The sequence below is a fragment of the Peromyscus maniculatus genome, chromosome 6 (genome assembly GCF_049852395.1).
Source record: "Peromyscus maniculatus bairdii isolate BWxNUB_F1_BW_parent chromosome 6, HU_Pman_BW_mat_3.1, whole genome shotgun sequence".
Taxonomy (NCBI): domain Eukaryota; kingdom Metazoa; phylum Chordata; class Mammalia; order Rodentia; family Cricetidae; genus Peromyscus; species Peromyscus maniculatus.
In genome coordinates, this window is record NC_134857.1 from 111,247,423 (window position 1) to 111,265,640 (window position 18,218).

General features: G+C 44.7%; 1 protein-coding gene across 3 annotated transcripts in view; it reads left to right on the plus strand.

Annotated features, from left to right (window-relative positions):
• The window catches only part of Papss1 (3'-phosphoadenosine 5'-phosphosulfate synthase 1), a 119,902-nt gene that overhangs the window by 45,629 nt on the left and 56,055 nt on the right, over nt 1-18,218 (plus strand). For 2 of the 3 annotated variants that reach the window (XM_006970368.4, XM_076574984.1), the window contains 3 exons: nt 12,026-12,140; nt 14,959-15,194; nt 15,654-15,792. In XM_006970368.4, coding sequence (XP_006970430.1) covers nt 12,026-12,140; nt 14,959-15,194; nt 15,654-15,792 — 490 coding nt within the window. Of the gene's footprint in view, nt 1-3,539; nt 3,706-12,025; nt 12,141-14,958; nt 15,195-15,653; nt 15,793-18,218 lie in introns of those variants that run through there. The other variant, XM_042279945.2, reaches the window with a different exon arrangement.

Genomic DNA, 18,218 nt, shown 5'->3' on the forward strand with positions numbered 1-18,218 from the left:
GAAAACAGTGCCATGACGTTAGGAAGTGCTTTGTTCAGATGTCACCACATACCGACGGGTGTCTGAAGAAAGGCCAAGAGTGTTTTCCACAGGAGCGCCTTCTATGTCAGTCTGAACCGTAAGGAATGTCCGTCTTAGCTGATTCAATCTTTCTTGCGTGGGGTCAGTTTCCACCTGCCTTTTGTAATGTGTCACTTGGGGTCATTTATTTGGGGCTCAGGTGTCACCCTTCTGTAGAATCATGTCCAGCTGAATGTCCTGCTCCGGTTAGCTCTATGATGGACTGGGTTGTACAAGCCGGTCTTCTTGTTAGTGTTTGTTACTGTTCTGCCCAGAGACAAGTCGGAATCCGGGCCTGAGGTTCTGAAGCGTAGATAGTCTCAGTCTGGGTTTTCTCGTTTCTTCTCCCACCGCCGCCCATACCTCTGTAGCTCAACTTCCTTTTTACACCTTATGTCCGTTATATTTCCTCCGGTCTGGGCTGTCTATAACCCCTTAGTGAGAACTGGGATCCTCGGAGCCTTGGGCTGTTTTGCCTTATGCGTGTTCTTGCCCCTGGGCGGAATTGCTTGTACAGCTCTGCGTGTGGTACTGCTATCCCGTCTGTGTATACACATTTCATTAGAGATGTTTTGTATCTACTGAGCTCTTATGTGACAGAAGGGCAGAGGGATAGAGTGCAGAGTAACCTGGGTGCTTGTGAGAATGTAAGGCCCTGGTCTGTTTAAGGGAATGAACAGTGCATATGGGAGGATTCAGGTTACAGTTCTGTTCCTTAGCCATCAACACGATCGTGGGCACATTTCCTTAACCCCCCTGGGCTTGCGAATCCTCATCTCCAATAAGGATGTATAAACAGTCATCACCATCAGGCTAAATTATACATATGTCAAGGGTACAGAGGTTTAGTTAGTTAAACCTGTGGTTCCTGGTACGTGAGTACTATTCTTGCTATTACTTATTAATTAATCAAATATTTAATACCTGCTTTGTATATGCACATCCTGGGTGTGTAGAGGAAGAAGGGCCAAAAGGAATTCTGCTCTGGTGGATTTTACCTTCTGCTTGGGAGACAAACAACCAAATAAATGACTGATTCTTCCTTTCACCAACTTTACATTCGCCAGTCTGTTCTCCTGTGCTATTAGATTTCTTTCATAGAAGGCCAGAGGCCCGGTCTGCAGGTGGGGAAAGACTAAGATGGTACAGAGTGACTCAGGCTGAGATGGGACACGTAAAACATCGTCCTCCATCTAGGCTGGGAAAGGTATTTATTGGTCATCTTACTGTACAAGGGGAAGCTCAGAGTCTACCAAGAATTATATACTTTGAATGCTGACTAATGGGGTTTGCATAAATATCCTCCAAAGGTTTGTGTGGTGAGGCTGCTTACCAGCGCATGTGCTTGGTAGGTGGTAGAACCGTTGAGAGGTTCTGGTGGGAGGAAGTCTGGTATTTGGGGGTCATTCTTGAAGGGCCAGTTGGAATCCTGCCCACTTCTTGTCACTTCCCTGCTGCCATGTGGTGAGCATCTTGTTCCCCATGTACTCACCATCACAAGATGTTGCCTCACAACATTCCCCAAAGTAGTGGGGCCGAGGGACCGTGGCCTGAAACTCCTGAATCTGTGAGTCTGCCTTGCTATTTTGTTATAGTCACGGAAAGCTGACTAACATTTAACAAGATGATGGTAAAGTCTAGAAGGGTCTTTGTTGTCTAGTATGGTGCCCACTAGCCACACGTGACAACTTTATTGTTAAATAAACTCAGTTCCTTAGTTGTATTCACCACATGTCTAGTGCTGTTTAAGTGTAGTTGATGATCAGTACAGTGTAGAACATTCCATCTGTTGGAGGTCTAGGTCTAGCCTTGGAATCACTGCCCGTTTTCCTTTTTAATTGTACTTTTCTATGTATTTGCATATTCGTGTATTTTCTTCCCAGGCAAGAGACAGTGACTGCTTTGCAGTTTTTGTTTTTGGGCAGCGTGCTGGGGTGTCTAGCTGTGTTGGCCTTCCTCTTAGCTCGGTTGCTTCTTTGCGTTTGAAGTGTTAGTAAGTGCCCTACCTGTTTCTAACACATTCAGTTTTGATGATGCTGATTCTCTTCTCAGTGATTCTCAACTGGGTGAGATTTTTGCCACCTTTAGGCTGGTTGGCAGTTCTGGAGGTATCTTGGTTGTTTTTGTGGGATGGGGTGGTGGTGATGTTTTTGACATCTGTTGGATAGAGGCCAAGGCTGCTACTAAACATTTACCATGCACAAGGCAGCTTTCAAAAACCAAGATTACTAGCTCTAAAAACTCACTGATGCTGAAGTCAAGAAACCTTGACTTCAAAGTCAAAAGCTCTTTGCTTTGACTAAGAAAAAGAAAAAAAAAATCTTGAATTGGAGATGTAGAAGTAGTTACTGAGAATAAAGCCCCGGTTGGGGAGATGGATGTGGGTAAGAGCACTTGTTCTGCAGCATGGGGACCTGTGGCTAGATCCCCAGCACTGACATCATAAGCAGGTCCACGTGTCCGTGTGCTGATTTCAGTGTCTCTGGTATAACAATCACCTCTTCTGAGTTTAGGGACTATCCTACAGGAGTAGGGAAAGACGTTTTCCCGTGGATGTGTCAGAGAGCGTTCGTTGGGTAGAATTCTTTAGTCTTGGTTCTGAGTGGACACAGAGCTAAGGTCTCCTGTGAATTCTTTATCTTAAAGCTACCTTACCAATATTTATGGCTCTCTCAGTGGCTGAGACCATGGGTGTTTGTGGGATGACTGTAGTAGTGTGGTTTTGCAGTGGGTAGAGGTTGCTATGGATGTGGAGTGCTGACTGCTGGCTGCAGCAGTGTCACTGGTAGTCAGGGACAGTACTGGGACCGTGTTCATGGGCCTCACAGGGTTGGGTACTGCTAGCAGTGTGCATCTCCAGCAATGGGAATTACGGCACCAGGGGCATGCATGCCCCTTAGAAGGCATGTCTTCAAGCCCTCCAGCAAGGAGCACTGGTGATAACAGTGGTGTGCTGGTTTCATAGTCCCCAGATCTCAGGGTACAAGATGCTGGCTTCTCCAGGTCTTAGAGGTGGCGTATCATGCTGTGGGCCATCTGTCCCCTTCTGATACGGGGACTATGTGGGCTTGGGTTCTGGGGTCACAAGTGTAGTCGGGTTAGTGAGGTTTCAGCCTTTTATGTGAGTGTGGTAGAGTGTCGGTGGAGCATTCATTTGCCCTTAGCAGAAGCAAAGGTATTCTAGATCTTTGTCTTTGTCTGTCAACTATTGAGTCATTGCACCCCAAGGAATTGGAATTGACCAGGGAATCCCATGCTGGCAATAAGAAAAAATAAAAATATCCATCTAGCTTCATGCCAGCAAGAGGAAGAACTTCTCTCTCAGGAACAGATTTCACAGTTTTGATGCCATACCAGAATGCCTTGCAGGAGGGACTGGAGCCAGGACAGTGATAGATTAGTGATGGGCAAGACCACATCTTGACCTGGACCTATTAAGCTTATGTGTACCTCCTGCCCTTTATTTAATCGCAGATGTCATTTTAGCACCTGGAAGATGGACTCAGAGATCACTGGACCGCTTGTTCCCTTCCCATTGTGGCCACATTGAATAGATACCTTCCTCCTCTTTAATTCCTACATTGATGGGGAGTGGTGAAGCCTAGCTTCCTAGGCTTGTTGGACCCACACTTTCATCTTAGAAAGGCAAGTAACACTAGGGATGGCGAGATGTAGAAACTTCTATACCTAAGGCAGTGTATACTTCAGCAGTGGCTCTGCTTTCGGCCTGGCAGCGAGCAGTAGTGACTCTGGAGGTGGAGTAGGCGGACAGAGTGAGGGGCTTTTCTAAAGCAGAGGTTGACTGTGGACTCCAGTTGTGTTCAAACCTATGATGACTGTGAAACCATCCTGTGGCTACGATTGCTGGCATCCTGACGATGGGGTCTACTGGACTCTCGGGTTCCCCCATTTCCCTGTGGTAGGGAGAGCCCTCGACAGAGCCAGCTTTACCTTAGGCTCTGTTCTGTATCCTGCCACCCCAGCTCTATGTCTTCCTGGGTTCCCACCTCTGCCTGCCTGAGTTCCTGGATTCCTCCTCAGTTACTGAAAAGGCTGAGGGGCCCCCAACTGGATCAGGCCCTCTGAATGGGTGAGACAGTTGATTGGCTTGATCTGTTTGGGAGGCATCTAGGCAGTGGGACTGGGTCCTGTGCTCATTGCATGAGTTTGAAACCTGGGACTTATGCAGGGACACTTGGCTTAGCCCGGGAGGAGGGGACTGGACCTGCCTGGACTGAGTCTACCAGCTTGATCTCAGTCCTCGCGGGAGGCTTTGCCCTGGAGGAGGTGGGAATGGGGGCTGGGCTGGGGGGAAGGGGAGGGGAGCAGGAAGGGGGAGAACAAGGGAATCCGTGGCTGATATGTAGAACTGAATGGTATTGTAAAATAAAATAAAAGGAAAAACAAACAAACAAACAAACAAACAAACACAAAAGGAAATCGAAGCTGTTCATTTGTTCATGATTTTGGTTCTTCCTTGAGGATGAGGTGAGCAATGGATATCTTTATTTGGCTACTTTGGACTTCTCCAAATTAGATTTATTTTAATAGTTACTTACTATCTGTTTGCTTATTTTGATAAGGTCTGATACAGTCCATGCTGGTCTCAAACATTGCTGTGTAGCTGAGGCTTGCCTAACTTCTTGCCTCTACCTCCCAGTGCTGGGATTACAGGTGTGTGAACTGCCACCCCTGACTTCAGATTTATTTTTAAATGATTCCTATACCCAGACCACCATGGTTTTCTGCCAGATTCATTTTCAATGTAGTAAGCAAGAAATCGCCAGGGTACATCCTTTTTAGTGATTAAATGAGATAGTTTTTAATGTATCTTGTATTTTCTCTCATCCGTAACTTCAGCAATTTATAGTTTATTGGGTAATTTTTATACAGTTGAGCTCAGTTTAATAAGAAGAAGCAGGAAATGTTTTATAGGAACAAAACAAATTAAAACATGTTAGATACAGGTTTCTTCTTGTCTAGGAGCGAAGTGACCTGGAAACATGTCCAAACAAAATGAGCAGGTTGAACAGGTTTGGCGAATAGAGGCCTTTTACCTTGGAGCACATTCTTCATCAATATCCAGCAAACCCTAGCTTCCTTCTGTGCAGGAGGATGGGAGCACACCCTAGACAGGCTCTCTGCTTTCCACAAAGGGCTAGTGTCTGTGTCTGGAACCCTTTCAGGCTTGAAATGCACAGCTGCCAAGCTCTGTGTCCTTAAGAAATGGATCCAGCTTCCCATATTAGAGATTTTCATAAGCAATCATTCAATATACGTAGTATAATTTTGTTGGAAATATGTCCGTCAGTGATCTTAGTGGAAGATGGGTGTAGCTCTTGTGGTGTGCGTATTAAAAGAATTGTCAGGTTGTCCCTTTGGCCTCTGAAGGTTTCATACCCCAGGGCAATGAGTAGTGAAATTTAATTGGGCAGGAGATGCTTTTCCTGTACATGATTGTGAAAGGGAAAGTGGGAAGATAGCCTCCCTTCAGGCACTTCTACAGAGCCGAGCAGCTGGAGCAGAGTATGGCAGTAGACATCTGCATGGAAATTATTCCTTAAAAATAGTCTCGGGCTAGAGCGATGGCTTGACTGTTCAAGAGAGCTCAGTGCTCCTCCAGAGGGCCCAGGTCAGTTCCCAGCACCCACGTTGGGTGTTTCACAACTGCCCGGGACTCCAGCTCCAGGGGATCTAATGCCCTCTGCTTGTCTCTGCAGGTATCTGCACACACAGGGCACACACACAGAGATACACTTACATATACATAAGTAAAAATAAAAAAAATACCTTCAGGTGGCTTATATCCATCACCTCAGCATTTGGGAGGTGGAGGCAGGAGTATCAGGAGTTCAAGGTCATCCTTAGTTATCTAGTGAGTTCAGAGCCACCCTGGTGTACATATCCTGTCTCAGAAAGATAAGGAATATGGTTATTGGTGGACATCAGCTAGATAGCAGGAGTTCCAAGTGCTTGTTCTCTGGTAAAAGATTAACAATGCTGTACCCGAATTACCTCCAAGAGCCACGGAAGCCAGGTGAGGTATCATAGCATGTGGGTGCAGCACAGAAATAAGAACACATAAATTCATAAGGCAGGGAGATGATTTTGTATTGTGCATATCACCCTCTCCTTATTCAGGCAGCACAGCTTGGAGAGAGATACCATCTGCTTGAGACCAGGAGAGGGAGTGAGTACCCGACTTAGCCTTAGGCTAACACTAAACTCATGCTGGTAAAATCCAACACTGGTTAAGTTCCCATGGCTGCAGTCTCCAGGTTGGTACCTGTAAGTGGCCTCCAAGACTGCCCTGGCACCATGTAGGATTCTGCAGCCTAGATTCCAAGCTTGCCACATTGTTAGGCTGACCATGGCAGCTTTTGTTAATATGTATGCACCAGACATTGGGGCTTACAATCTCAGAAATGCTAATAGGCATAAAGAGTCAGATAGGTCTTGATAGAACAATAGTGGGTGATTTCGGTACCCACCCCATTCTCATCTCCAGATAGGTATTTCTGATGGCTAATCAAGAAGATAGAAACAACTTAAGCAGCTCCTTAACAGTGAGTTTAAAGCAGTAATAAAAAACCTTCCAACAAAGACTAGGTCTAGATGGAGTTACTGCTGAATCTTTAAAGAGCTAACCAGTGTTCCACAAACTGTTCCATCAAACAAAATGGAGCACTACCATACACACTCTGTGACTCTTGATTACCCCAACTCCAAAATCAGAAAGAACATAAGCAAGAAAGAGAATTGTAGACCAATTTATCTAATAACAGATGAAAAAAATTCTCAACGAAATTCTTAGCAAATCAAATTGAAGACTATATGAAGACATTCATATGCTATGACCAGGCTTTCATTTTAGAGTTACAGCGTTCTTATACAAATCAGTAAGTGCAGCCAGCACATAGACTTTAGAGCCTAAACCACGTGATCCTCTCCATCAGTACAGAAAAGGCCTTTGTTGCTAAGCTCAGCATCCCTTCATCATAAATGACCTCAAATTAGGAATGGGGGGATTGTAAAGGCAGTATATAACAGACCTATAGCCAGCATTCTACTAAGTGGAGAAAAACCGAAACATTTCCTGTCAAATCTGGAATGAGAAAAGGTACCCATTCTTTCCTGTCTTACTCAACATTTTGCTTGAAACTTTATTAGTTAGAGCAGTAAGCCAAGAAAAATAAATAAAAGGGATACAGAGAGGAAGTCAAATTCTTTTTTTTTTTTTTTGGTTTTTTGAGACAGGGTTTCTCTGTATAGTTTTGTGCCTTTCCTGGATCTCACTCTGTAGTCCAGGCTAGCCTTGAACTCACAGAGGTCCGCCTGCCTCTGCCTACCGAGTGCTGGGATTAAAGGCATGCGCCACCACTGCCCGGCCAAATTATTCTTATTTGCAGACCACACAATCCCTAAAAGACCCTAAAGATTCCATCAGAAAATGCAGAGCAGGTATTTTCAGCAAAGTAACAGCATACAAAATCAACATTAAAACATCAGCAGCTTTTTTATATATCAATAACAAATTCTCGGCTGGACTTGTTGGCACAAGAACTTGTTAATCCCAGAACTTGGGAGGCAGAGGCAGGTGGATCTCTGAGTTCAAGGCCACCCTGTTCTACAAAGTGAGTTCCAGGATAGCCAGGGCTATGTAGAGAAAGAAACCCGGTCTCAAAAGACTAAAGAACTCATTGGGAAATTGGGGAGTTGGTGGGAGGAGATGCCCACTCACAGTAGCATCCCAAAACAAAACAACTGTAGGAGTAAACCCAACTAAGGTAGTGAAAGTCGCCAACAGTGAAACTCTAGACAGAAACTGAAGAAGACACCAGAGGGCGGAAATACCTCCCTTGCTCCTGGGTAGACAGGATTAGTACTGTGAAAATGGCTGTATTGGTGAGAGCAGTGTATAGACTTAGTACCGCCCTTATCAAAATCTCAGTGACGCTCACAGAACTAGAGAAAACAATCATAAAGTTCCCAGGGAAGCACAGAAGGCCCAGAACTAGCTCAAGTCGTCCTCAGAGGAAGAGTAGCTCTGGAGGTGTCCACACTGAGCTCATCCTGTGTTCCAGAGCTGCAGTAACAGGGTAGCTGCCAACACACATCTGCAGGGCAGTGGAAGAGAATTGGAGATCAGAGGTAAACAAAACTGAAAAATACACATTAGAGGAAAAGATACTCTCTGACAGTTGTTTCTGGGTAAACTGGATTTCCACACGAGAACCGCTAACTGAAACTAGATCCTTCTCTGACCCCACACAAAAGCAAATTCAAAATGGATCGGAGACCTTAATAGAAGACCTAGAACTTTGGAACTGTCAGAGGAAACTTATACAAAACATTTCAAGATAACGTACAAACATACAAACAAGGATTTCCTGAACTCCAGTGGCATAGGAAGTGATCGCAAGCATTGACAAACTGGGTTACAGTAATGAGATTCTGTGGGCTGCCCAGATGGCTCGTGGTTGAAGGTAGTTGGTGCCCAGCCTGATGACCTGAGTTTGATCCCTGGACTCCACCCAGTAGACAATGAGAACCAATTCCCGCAAATTGTCCTCTGACCTCTGTAGATGTAACCAACCGTCTTATTAAATAAGAAACACAGAAACAATGTAAAAGAGAGAGCCGAGAAGTCAGAGCTCAGAGCTAAAATCTCACCCTTCCTCCTGCTGTCCCAGCTTCGCGAAAAGAGACCTACTTCCTGTCGGTTCGTATTTTTAAAGTATGTTGTTCTGCCTTCTCATTGGTTGTAAACCCAAACACATGACTGCCTCGTCACTGTCTGAATGTACAGCCCCCTAGGTCTTAAAGGCATATGTCTCCAATGCTGGCTGTATCCCTGAACACACAGAGATCTTATGGGATTAAAGGCGTGTGCCACCACCGCCACACTCTTGCTATGGCTCTAATAGCTCTGACCCTGAACACACAGATATCTATGGGATTAAAGGCGTGTGCCACCACCGCCACATTCTTGCTATGGCTCTAATAGCTCTGACTCCCAGACAACTTTATTTATTAACATACAATCAAAATAATAATTCAGTACAATTAGATTATCACCACAGACCTCCACATGTGCAGGGCGTCAAGTGTTTGCATGCCCCCTCCCCCAATAAATACATGTGAAAAATGAAGATTCTGCATAGCGAAGGAAACATCACTGGGGTGAAGAGAGCCTCCAGAACAGTCTTTGCCAACCCTGCGTCAGGCAGGCTGCCGGTGCACATCTTTAATCCCAGCACTTGGGAGGCAGAGGCAGGTGAATCTCTGTGAATATGAGACCAACCAGGTGTATATAGTGAGTTTCAGGACACTCAGGGCTTACATAGTGAGACCCTGTTTCAAAAAGAAAAAACTCAACCCCCCACCCCCAAATAACAAGAAAAGAAAAGAAGCGAGAGCAAGGATGGCAGGGACTTCAGAAAGAGGAGCCTTTGTTAACTAGTGGGAACGTTAGCGTGTGTGGCCACTGTGGAAGTCAGTTTGGAGGTTCCTCAGCATTCTGAAAATGGAGCTACCATATGATGGCACTGCTCTACCACTTGTCTTAGTTAGGGTTTCTGTGTGCTGTGATGAGACACCATGACCAAAAGCAACTTGGGGAGGAAAGACTGTTCTGGAGGCTCTCTTCACCCCAGTGATGTTTCCTTCGCTATGCAGAATCCTCATTTTTTCACATGTATTTATTGGGGGGGGCATGCAAACACTTGATGCTCTGCACATGTGGAGGTCACTGAAGGAAGTCAGGGCAGGAACTCCAACAGGGCACAGTCTTGAAGGAATTGATTCAGAAGACACGGAGGAGTACTGCATACTGGAGTGTGGCTCTGCCTGCTTTCTTAGAGAACCCAGGGCCACCAGCCACTCTCTGGTACCACTCACAACGGGCTGACTCTCCCTCCCCCAACTTCCAATTAAGAAAATGCTCTACTGATGTGGCTATAGTTGGATAATAAGGGGAGACATTTTTTTCAGTTGAGGTTTCTCTCTCTCAAATGACTCTAGGTTGTGTTAAATTGACATAAAACACACCACTCTTGTTCATAGAGTTTCAGATCCTGAGTCAAGACACCACATAGATTTTGGGCATTGTATGAATAGCTGTACTATCCACAATAGCCAGGAAATGGAATCAGCCTAGATGTTCATCAGCAGAGGAATGGATAAGGAAAGTGTTGTCCATATGAACAGTGGAATTTTATGCAGTCATAAAGAAAAATGTCACTCTTAAATTTGCAGAAAAATGGACAAAACTGAATCATTACCCTGAGTAAAATAAGCCAGTTTCAGACAAATACTGCACATTTCCTCTTGCACCTAAATTTAAAATGGTAAGCACATTTGTATGTGTGTGTGTTTAGTTTACAAAACTAGAAAGTGGATCATAAGAGAGAAGGAAGAGATCTTAAGGGAGGGTGATGATTCCAGGCAAGAGCCAAGCAGAAGCGATGTTAACTGGGGGAAGGAAGGGAACCATCTGAAGGGCTGTGGTAGGAGGTGGGTAGGGGGAGTGAGAACCAAGTGTCCAGGTCTACACTGTGTGTGAAGATACATGAAGGTGGATGGTGGTAGCTGTGAGGAGTTGGAGGGGATGTTAGGGGAAGGTGGATATGCTCTGAGTACACTGTAAGCATGTATGAAAATCCTAAAAAACATAATAAAAAACAGTCATGATTAAAACATATTTCACTAACCCCCTTTCCCCACAGAACTAGAAAAACCAATCAGAAAATGGGTGAAGGACTTCAGAAAGTCTCAGATAACCAAAGCTGTCTTAGCAGAGGAGAACTGACCAGGATGCATTACACTGCTTGACTCCAAAGTATACTATAAGGCTGTAGTGATCCAGGCGCACATATAAACCACAGGCGCAGAATAGTGAGTCCAGAATGAAACCCACGTGCAGTCTGTAGAGTGTTGACAGAGGTGCCCAGAGTACATCATACAGGAAAGTCATTTTTCAGTTGGTGCCGTTGGGAAAACGGAATATTCCCATGCAGGTGAATGAGGCCTGTCACCCTCCCTTGGAGCAACTGTCTTTATCCTTCTACTGGAGGAAGCTCTTACCCCTCACTTCCCGTCTCTCCTACTCGGCTTTCTTTTTAATGTGATGTGTCCTACTATTCTCTTCTAATACGATCTTCTTGGCTTGACTTTCCAGTTGAATATAAGCTCATCAAGGGTGGAGATTTATTTACTTGACATACTAGATAGACCTCAGTAATAACTGGTTGAATGAATGATTGACTAAATAAGTGTGTGAAACAAATGAGGGCTGGAAGATTCCAGATTCTACTCCTAGTTAGGAGATCTTGGGCAAGTTATTTAATAATTTTTGTCAGGTTTAATGCCTACCATAAAACTACGGTACCCATGTCATTGGGTTGCTATGAGGAGTAAGTTGGCTGGTAAATGTAAATGTAAAATGCTCCGTGGTAAACATTGTGGAAGTGTGTAAAAGAAAAGGAAAGTTAGCTGTCTTAGCTTTTCCTTGCTTTGGCATCTTATATAGTGTAGTTGGACTTTTTTGTCGGGACCATCAGCTCCCTAATAATGACACAGAGACTTATTATTAATTATGAAAACTCAGCCGATAGTTTAAGCTTGTTTCTAACTAGTTCTTATAACTTAAATGAACCTATTCTATTCTGTTAATTTACTTTCTGCCTCGTGGCTTTATTGCCTTATTTCTGTAGTGCCCATCCTGCTTGCTCTGCATCCCCTGGTGTCTCTGCCTCCTTCTTCCCGGCGTCCTCTGTGCCTGGAAATCCTGCCCAGCTATTGGCCATTCAGCTTTTTATTAAACCCATCAGAGGGACACATCTTCACAGTGTACAAAAAGATTATTCCATGACAATACAGAGTACCAATTGTATGTTACAAGGATATATGTTGGCATTTTAAAGGACTTGTGTGAACCGGAATTCTTGTTCATTTTCTTTTCTAGGGGATGCAGAGAGCAACTAATGTCACCTATCAAGCCCACCATGTCAGCAGGAACAAGAGAGGCCAGGTGGTGGGGACCAGAGGTGGCTTTCGTGGTTGTACAGTTTGGCTGACAGGTATGGTCAAGAGAGAAAAGAGTGTGTGTGGTGGTGCATGCCTGGAATCCCAGATCTTGGGAGGCTGAGGTGGGGATTGCCTCTACTTTGAAGGCAGCCTGGGCTACATAGTGAGTTCAGGATCAGCCTGTGGCAAGACTGTCAAAACAACAGCAACAACAAGACAATGACGTGACCCCAGTGGGTGACTTAAAGCACAACAGGGGTGTGGGTGCTAGTGTGCACAGAGGAGCCACCAAAGGGAAAGGAACGTCAGGAACCGTGAAGTGGGGTGCCAGATGCACGCTGTGCCCCTCCCATGAGGTGCCAGGGGTGCATTGCTTGGTTTTCCTAGGAAACTGAAGTCCACATTCCATGAAGGTTTCTTCTGGCTTCCTCCTCAAACACTGTGGGAACATTGTGGCAGATGGAGGGAGTGCTCCTTCCCAAGTTCCACAAACCGGTGCATAGAAGCAAGTTGGCAGTGGCTGGCCGGGGCTGGCTGGGGCTGGCAGGGGCTGGCAGGGGCTGGCAGGGGCCGTTCGTCCACACACCGGAGCGTCACACTGCTCTCCACGTGTGTGCAAGTGCTCCACAGCCATCAGAAACAAAGCCATACTTTAAGAGACTACTTTCTTACACTTTAGGATATGCCCTGAACATTAATCACATCAGCTTCCTTTTTCTAGAGACATTTAACTGACCAGATTGTACTTCCATGCTTCCTTGGAAGATGTTTTTACATTGGTCGGCATATTAGTTCCTGGGGCCATTGTAACAAATCAACCAAAACCAGTGGCTTCAAGCAACAGCAGCCACTCTTGCACTCCTGCAGGCCAGCCACACTTCTTAGTGACAAGGTTGGGGTGGGGTGGGGGCATGAGGGGTGAGGGGAGAGAGTGGTGTAGGAGGAGGTGGGAACAGACAGGACACGGACACATCTATCCACTCATTTTTTTTTAAGCATCTGGGGCTTTTAGAAATCACTGTCCTTCCATGGTTTATAGACACATTGCTCCAGTCTGTATAAGAACATCAGGTATTGGATTTGGGGTCTATTCTAACCAGCAAAGGTTGTATTCAGTTCAGGTCACAGTCTGAGGTCCTGGGTAGTGTCCAACCCAGAGCAGCCGTTTTGTCTTCTTTAGCTTCTTTGTTGAAGCTTATGTCTTACGCATAGTGATTTTTGTTTCAACCTCTCAGTTTTCAACAATGTTCAGTCTTTATGCCTGTATATATTCAGAGAACATAGATGTGAGTCCATGACGGTGTCAACAGACTCTTCTGTCATGATTTTGGCTCTCTCTCTTGTATACAAAACTTAGCCTTTTACCTTTCATTTTTTTTCCCCTGCTGGCACTTGGTGTTCAACTGGTATTTAAAACTGATAACAAAGCTAAGTGTAAGCTCCGCTTTTAGTCCCCACACCTAGGAGGCTGAGGCAGGAGGCTTGCTCAGCATTCAGTGCTGGTGTGGGCCTCATTGTGATTTCAAGGCCATCCTGGGATGCATAGCAAAACTGTCTCAAAACAAAACAAACAACAACAACAGGAAACAAAACAAAACACCTGGACGAGTAGTTGAGCTATCAAGTCTTTGCTCCTGCTGCCCTTCCATCACAATTACCTGAAGCCTCACCGAGGGAAACGGCAGCCTTGTTGATTACTTAGCATGAGAAAGCAGAATTCAAGGGACTCAGTGGGCCATCTCTGCCTGGATTTCCCGTGGTTGTAGTCAAGGTCCTTTGAGCTGCCAGGCTGGTGTCCTTGTCAGCTGGGACCTCAGCTGATGGACACGCTGTACTGGAACAAGTTAATGATTTTGGTTGCAGAGTGGTCCCAGGTTTGTTTTGTAGCTGATGCCTCCAAGTTAAGTGAACACTGAGAAGTTATAGATCCATTTCTAGGCTAGCCTTGGATGGCTGTCACTCACTTTATTTTTTGGCTTTCAGTGTCCGTCAACCAGCCCAGACTCAAGATTAGATACTTTGTGTTGAGGAGACAGTGTGAGGCCACACTGTAGAGGAGCTTGTAGGGCAGGCTATGGTGTTGTAGGTCTCTTTGGGGAAACACAGCCTGCTAATGCGTTAAAGCAGCTAGCCCTCTACTGATCCTCTCATTGTGTGACCCTCTTTTTTAGCCTTCTATACTGCTATGATTTTGTTCTAGATCACTGGCTTATTAGACTTCCACATTCATCTCTTGCCTTATTGTTTTCTTGACTTTGATCTGTAATTATGGTCTTCAGGTTTGTGAAATGTTAGTATATAAATGGTTTTCTTCCTCCTAGTCGTTTAGTGAATAAACATGATTAGAAAGGAGAGTGAATGGAAATTAGAATTTTCTTGTCAGGTTAATTATATTATGAATTGACTCCCAGATAGTTTTATGATGATCCAGGAGAGATATAATCCTGGAATATGGAAGTAGCTTCATATTACCATATTTACTTTTCTCCTTCCTTTTTCTTCCCTTATATATAATTTGGCATTTGACTATAAAATGTGGCATGTGTCTTTCAATAGTGTTAATGGTGACAAAGTGAACATGCCTATCCAATCATGACACTAAAATTGGTTAGTAATTTTTGGGTCTGATTGGTGATTTCTGGGTTAAGTTATCAAAGAGAAATATTTAAGAATACCCCTACGTCCCCCCAAAACAAAAAGAAACCCTAGATGCTTACAGATGTTTTGCGTAGATAAAAGGTCAATCTTAAAGGAATAATGGGTAAGAGTGTTCTGAGACTCTGGTGCTGTGAGTAGTGGAGGTAATTCATCTTCTTGTTAGACCTTGGTCCTAACTTCACAGGTGGAATTTGTTTGGATTCTTCCCTCTAGGATTGTCTGGGGCAGGGAAGACGACCGTGAGCATGGCTCTGGAGGAGTACCTGGTTTGCCATGGCATTCCGTGCTACACTTTGGATGGTGACAACATCCGTCAAGGTCTCAATAAAAACCTTGGCTTCAGCCCCGAGGACAGAGAAGAGAATGTTCGACGCATTGCGGAGGTTGCGAAGCTGTTTGCAGATGCTGGCTTAGTGTGCATCACAAGCTTTATATCGCCTTACACACAGGTGTGTAGCTTGTGCGCCGTCAGGTGCTGCTTGCATGATTGAAAGGCAAAGCATGCAGTTAAACAATGGCCTGTGTTTGAGGCTAAACCCAACTTTATTATTTCCCTGAAATCCAAATAACTTAAAAAAAATTATGTGCTATCATTTTTCTGAGTAAATCCAGTGTGTATAAAACTTGCTATTAAAACATCCTGAAGTATAGCAAAGTTGTTGAGGTGAAGCTATTGGCTGAATTATTTCAAGCTTCACAGACACACGTGTGCACACACACACACACACACACACACACACACACACACACACACACACTCTTATGCAAATACACATATACACATATATAAACAAACTCAGGTGCAGAGTCCTTTTCAATGATCTTTGATGTCGGAACAACCAACTTTTTATTGTTCACTTTTTATTGATCACTTACTGTTTCTGTATGTGTCTTCTTCTTTTCTGAAGGATCGCAACAATGCAAGGCAGATTCACGAGGGTGCAAGCCTACCTTTCTTTGAAGTTTTTGTTGATGCGCCTCTGCATGTTTGTGAACAGAGGGATGTCAAGGGACTCTACAAGAAAGCTCGAGCAGGAGAAATAAAAGGCAAGGAGCATGTTCTTCACAGTTTCTCTTTGTCTAGATATTTCATGCTTTTGGTATGGTTCTGACGCTCCTTTTTTTTAAAAATTGTGTTTACATGTGTGTGTCTGTCATGTCAGTGCAGGTGCGAGAGGCATTGGGCCCTCTGGAGCTAGAGTTCCAGGCAGTTGAGAGCCACTGACATAGGTGTTAGGACCCGCACTCTGGCCCTTTACATGATCATCATATGCTCTTAATCACTGATCTCCAGCCCTTTGCATGATCATTTTATGCTCTTAATCACTGAGCTCCGGCCCTTTACATGATCATCATATGCTCTTAATCACTGATCCATCTCTCCAGCCCCCAGGACTGATACTCAGAAATTGGGAGTGAGTTGAGGAGGGTAAGTGGTGCTTATACTGTGCCCACTCTCAGGGTTAGCAGCAGCACCTGGGACTGTGCCCCGGTGGCTCTGTGGGAATTCTGCTCATGGGACAGAGCTGGGACTTTGAGAGGTGCTGTTGAAACCCAGTTCATAGAATTAGGTTGCCAGCCATCACTACCCCTAGTCTTCGTTGGAGCATGAAAATGTAGGATGTCCCGGAGCTATTGGGAAAAATGTCTGAAGTATAAGTATCTTGATGGAAGGAGAATGTCCTGTTTTTATTTCATAGTGCTTGATAGGGCTCTTATTCAACCTCTCTAAGTCTGTTGCATTTGAATTAGCGTGTCGGTTCCATGAAAACATCCACACCTTGCTTAGGGTTCCTGGCCTGCTCACAGTTTCATTGTGCTACACATTAGGCATTGAAGGGGACATACAGAGCCCACCTCGGCTGTTGTGTTTAATTCCAGTTGTGTTCATTTTGTTGGCATTCCCGGAAACAGGACATAGTGCATTAATACAACATCGAAGGCAGATTCAACCGTGAATATTCTTTAGGGGTGATACATGCAGGTAACTTGCTTACCTTCCCAACAAAGTATGATAGCCTAGGACCATTGTGGGAGCTCCCAATTCTAGATTTGAGTATTCAGTTTTTGGTCCAGGAAAGGGAAAAGGAAATCGGGAAGGAGAATATTTGTGATTTGTTACTCATTTTCCCTCTGTATTTGGGCCTGGGAATAAACAGCTGGGACAAATTGTCCCTGTCCCGGTGACATCTAGTCTTGTGTGCAGAGTTGATACCGGATCCCCCTGCTGTGGGGCTCAGCTCATTGACCATTGACGAGGCACTGCCTGTCATCCCCCTCACCCATTAGGCTGGTACCTTATTGACTCAGAACAGGCTGTCTGCCTGTAGTTAATTGATGATAGTGGGAAAGAAAGCTGATTAGTTATTTCACATTTTCATGCTTTTTGTGTGTGTGTGTGTGTGTGATGTTGTTTAAAATGCCCCCCAGTGTTGAAAATGCTGTGTAGTGTTACTGTTTTTTAATTACACTTACCATCAGGCGTGTGTGTGTGGGCCAGAGGACAACTGTAGGAGTTGGCTCTCTCCTTCCACCGCATGGGTCCTGGGCTTTGAACTCAGGTTGTTAGGCTTGGCGGCCAGCTCCTTTACTCACTGAGCTGTCTTCGTGGCCCTGTAGTGTCTGAGAGCAAGGATGCTGGGATAGGTCTCAGAGGGAAAGCCTGTTGGGAGCCATCCCCGGTGGTGGACGGGTCCCAGCAGAGGACGTAAGGAGTTGGTGAGGGAGGGAGGTGAGCCAGGCCATGGTGGTCAGGAGAATCTTGCAACCTGACTGACTAGTAGTCAGAGTGCTTTTTTATTCATACAGAATTTAGTAAGCAGGGATACATTCATGATGTCCCAAAACATAGATCATATCATTTTTGTTTTTGGACATGTGTTTCACTTCCTTTTGCTCATCTTTTCGTCATCATTAATAAACTCTGACAGAACAGAGTTATGATTTCCAATCATTTTCCCTCAAGTTTTGACATCATTGATAAACAGTTATCTTTTATAACCATTTTTACTCATTAACCCCATAACCCCAATTTTAAGAATCTAGAGGCATATGACAACCTGTTCTCAGGCTGGTAGCTCTGGTTGCTTCAAGGATGCTAGACCGGGGTTGGGAATTTAGCTCAGTGGTAGAGCACTTGCCTAGCAAGCACAAGGCCCTGGGTTCAGTCCTCAGCTCCGGAAAATTAAAAAAAAAAAAAAAAAAAAAAAAGGATGCTAGACCAAAACAAAATCTTCACGCCAGCCGGGGTAGATTGCCATGTCCAAAGCAGTGTATTAACTCTTAACGGTCAGAGTGCCCAAGAAAAGTCCTCAGAGCTCCTGCGGTTATTATTTAAATTTTGTACAATACAATGTTTATAGTTTATATTTTTATAGAATTTTATAAGTCTAATCCTAACATTCTTTTGTTCCTTGCTCATATGACACCACAGTGACTCTACATGAGCTAACTTTCCTAAGAAAGGGAGGTCC